Below are 2748 nucleotides of genomic sequence, written 5' to 3'. Positions count from 1 at the left end.
GGGACCAACGACCGAGAGCTGGGTGTGAAGGGTGGAGGTTTGGGGGGAGGGTCTGGGATTTGGGGACATGTGGGGACCCTGCCAAGGGCGTCGATACCACGAGTAAAATCACCACCAAAATAACCACTTTTGGCGCAGAAATAGGTGTCGGAATCCCTGAGGTTGTTCATCTGCAGCGTCACCGAGCTCTGCCCGTTGTCCCTGGGGATGCTGAACCGGCCCTGCACCGACGGCGCTTACCAGGTGCTGGAACCATCGCTCCAGATCCCATCGACCCATTCCAGCCCCTTCCCGGGGCTCTGGCGCACCCAGTTCATGGTGAAGCTGCCGAAGGTGAAGCTGGAGGTGCGGCAGTTCCGACATGGCCTCCACCTTCCTCCCGCTCCTCCTCCTCCTCGCCGCCCTCCCAGGTAGGTCCCGGCACCTCCGACCCTCCACCCCAATGCCAAACAATCCCCAGGATCACCCAGCTTATCCCGATATTCCCTTTTTTCCCCCCCCGCAGGGCTGCGGGCGGCCGTGACCCTGGTGGAGTCCGGGGGTGACCTCAAGGCCCCGGGGGAGTCCCTGCGGCTCCTCTGCCGCGCCTCCGGCTTCACCTTCAGCAACCACGACATGCAGTGGGTGCGCCAGAGCCCCGGGAAGGGGCTGGAATGGGTCGCTGGGATCTACAATGATGGTTCCAGCACCTACTACGCGCCGTCGGTGCAGGGCCGGTTCAGCATCCCCAGGGACAACGGGCAGAGCTCGGTGACGCTGCAGATGAACAACCTCAGGGACGAGGATTCCGACACCTATTTCTGCGCCAAAGGTGCTGGTGCTGGTGGTGCTGCTGAAGGTATCGACGCCTTTGGCAGGGTCCCCACCTGTCCCCAAACCCCAGACCCTCAACCCCAAACCTCCATGCTTTGGACCCAAATCTCAACCGTTGATCCCAAATTTTGACTGTTGACCCCACATCGCAAACGTTGACCTAAAATCTCAACCGTTGACCCCAAACTTCGACTGTTTACCCAAATCGCGACCATTGACCCCAAATCTCAACCACTGAGCCACCAATTGGCCCAAACCCAGCACTGCCCAAATCTTTTGGGAAAGAGTCGAGATTTTGGGCAGAGGGCAGAGATTTGGGGTCAATGGTTGAGATTTCGGATCAATGGCTGAGATTTGGTGCCCAAGGAGCAGGGACTTGGGACAAAGGGGCAAGAGCTGGGGGCAACAGTCGGGGGGTGGGGGAGGGTCTGGGGTTTGGGGAATGGTGGGGACCCCACCAAGGGGGTCGGTAAGACCCCCGCTACCATAGGCAGCATTATCATCACCCCTGGTGCAGAAATAGGTGGCGGAATCCTCGTCCCTGAGGTTGTTCATCTGCAGTGTGACTGTGCCCTGCCCGTTGTCCCTGCTGATGGTGAACCGGCCCTTCACTGCCGGCGCGTAGTAGGTGCTACCACCAGTGAAGCTGATCCCAGCGACGTATTCCAGCCCCTTCCCGGGGCTCTGGCGCACCCACTGCATGTCGTGGTTGCTGAAGGTGAAGCCGGAGGCGCGGCAGAGGAGCCGCAGGGACTCCCCCGGGGCCTTGAGGTGCCCCCGGACTCCACCAGGGTCACGGCCGCCCGCAGCCCTGCGGGGGGAGAAAAGGGAATATCGGGATGAGCCAGGGGATCCCAGGGATTTTTTGGCATTGGGTTGGAGGGTCAGAGGCGCCGGGACCTACCTGGGAGGGCGGCGAGGAGGAGGAGGAGCGGGAGGAAGGTGGAGGCCATGTTGGAGCCACTGCACCTCCGGCTTCACCTTCAGCAGCTACACCATGAACTGGGTGCGCCAGAGCCCCGGGAAGGGGCTGGAGTGGGTCGCTGGGATCTACAGCACTGGTTCCGGCACCTACTACGCGCCGTCGGTGAAGGGCCGGTTCACGATCTCCCGGGACAACGGGCAGAGCTCGGTGACGCTGCAGATGAACAACCTCAGGGACGAGGATTCCGACACCTATTTCTGCGCCAGGGGTTACACTGGTGGTGGTTGGGCTGGTTATGGTGATGGTTCTACCAACCCCGTTGTCGGGGTCCCCACCTGTCCCCAAACCCCAGACCCGCATCCCAAACCTTCACCCTTCAGACCCAGCTCTTGGTTCTGGTCCCCACCTTGGGCTGGTTTTGCCCCAATCCTCAACCATTGACCCCAAACCTCAAGCCTTGACCCAAAGCATTGGCCCAAACCCAGCATTGGCCAAGGCTTTTGGGAAAGGGTCAATATTGGGGGCAGAGATTTGGGATCAATGGCCAAGAGTTGGAGTCGACAGTTGAGATTTGGGGTCAGGGGTTGAGATTTCAGTCAACAGTTGACGTTTGGGGTCAACAGTGGAGATTTGGGTCAATGGTTGTGATTTGGGTGCGAAGGGTGGAGGTTTGGGGGGAGGGTCTGGGGTTTGGGGACAGGTGGGGACCCCGCCAAGGGCGTCGATACCATTAGCACCACCCCAACGAGCATCAACACTTCTGCCACAGAAATAGGTGTCGGAATCCTCGTCCCTGAGGTTGTTCATCTGCAGCGTCACCGAGCTCTGCCCGTTGTCCCTGGGGATGCTGAACCGGCCCTGCACCGACGGCGCGTAGCTGGTGCCACCACCACTCTGGATCCCAGCGACCCATTCCAGCCCCTTCCCGGGGCTCTGGCGCATCCAGCCCATTCCGTAGCTGCCGAAGGTGAAGCCGGAGGCGCGGCAGAGGAGCCGCAGGGACTCCCCCA

The 2748-nt window shown here is 61.0% G+C and overlaps 1 pseudogene and 2 gene segments (V, D, J or C); 2 read left to right on the top strand and 1 right to left on the bottom strand.

The window, feature by feature from the left end:
• Positions 1 to 361: 361 nt before the first annotated feature.
• On the top strand, positions 362 to 945 carry LOC113979727. The segment is given in 2 exon segments: positions 362 to 410; positions 506 to 945. Coding segments are annotated over 2 exon segments (489 nt in total).
• Positions 946 to 1153: 208 nt separating this feature from the next.
• LOC113979725 lies at positions 1154 to 1766 on the bottom strand (annotated as a pseudogene).
• An 11-nt stretch (positions 1767 to 1777) lies between these two features.
• On the top strand, positions 1778 to 2346 carry LOC113979724 (the record flags this gene model as incomplete). The annotated part of the segment is given in 2 exon segments: positions 1778 to 2010; positions 2271 to 2346. Coding segments are annotated over 2 exon segments (309 nt in total), but the record flags the coding sequence as incomplete, so codon positions are not given.
• Between the last annotated feature and the right edge of the window lie 402 nt (positions 2347 to 2748).

The sequence above is a fragment of the Neopelma chrysocephalum genome, unplaced genomic scaffold, assembly GCF_003984885.1.
Source record: "Neopelma chrysocephalum unplaced genomic scaffold, ASM398488v2 Primary Assembly neopelma1_88348, whole genome shotgun sequence".
In the NCBI taxonomy this organism is placed as follows: Eukaryota; Metazoa; Chordata; class Aves; order Passeriformes; family Pipridae; genus Neopelma; species Neopelma chrysocephalum.
Note: the sequence above shows the minus strand (reverse complement) of the source record. Positions and strands in the feature narration are given on the sequence as shown.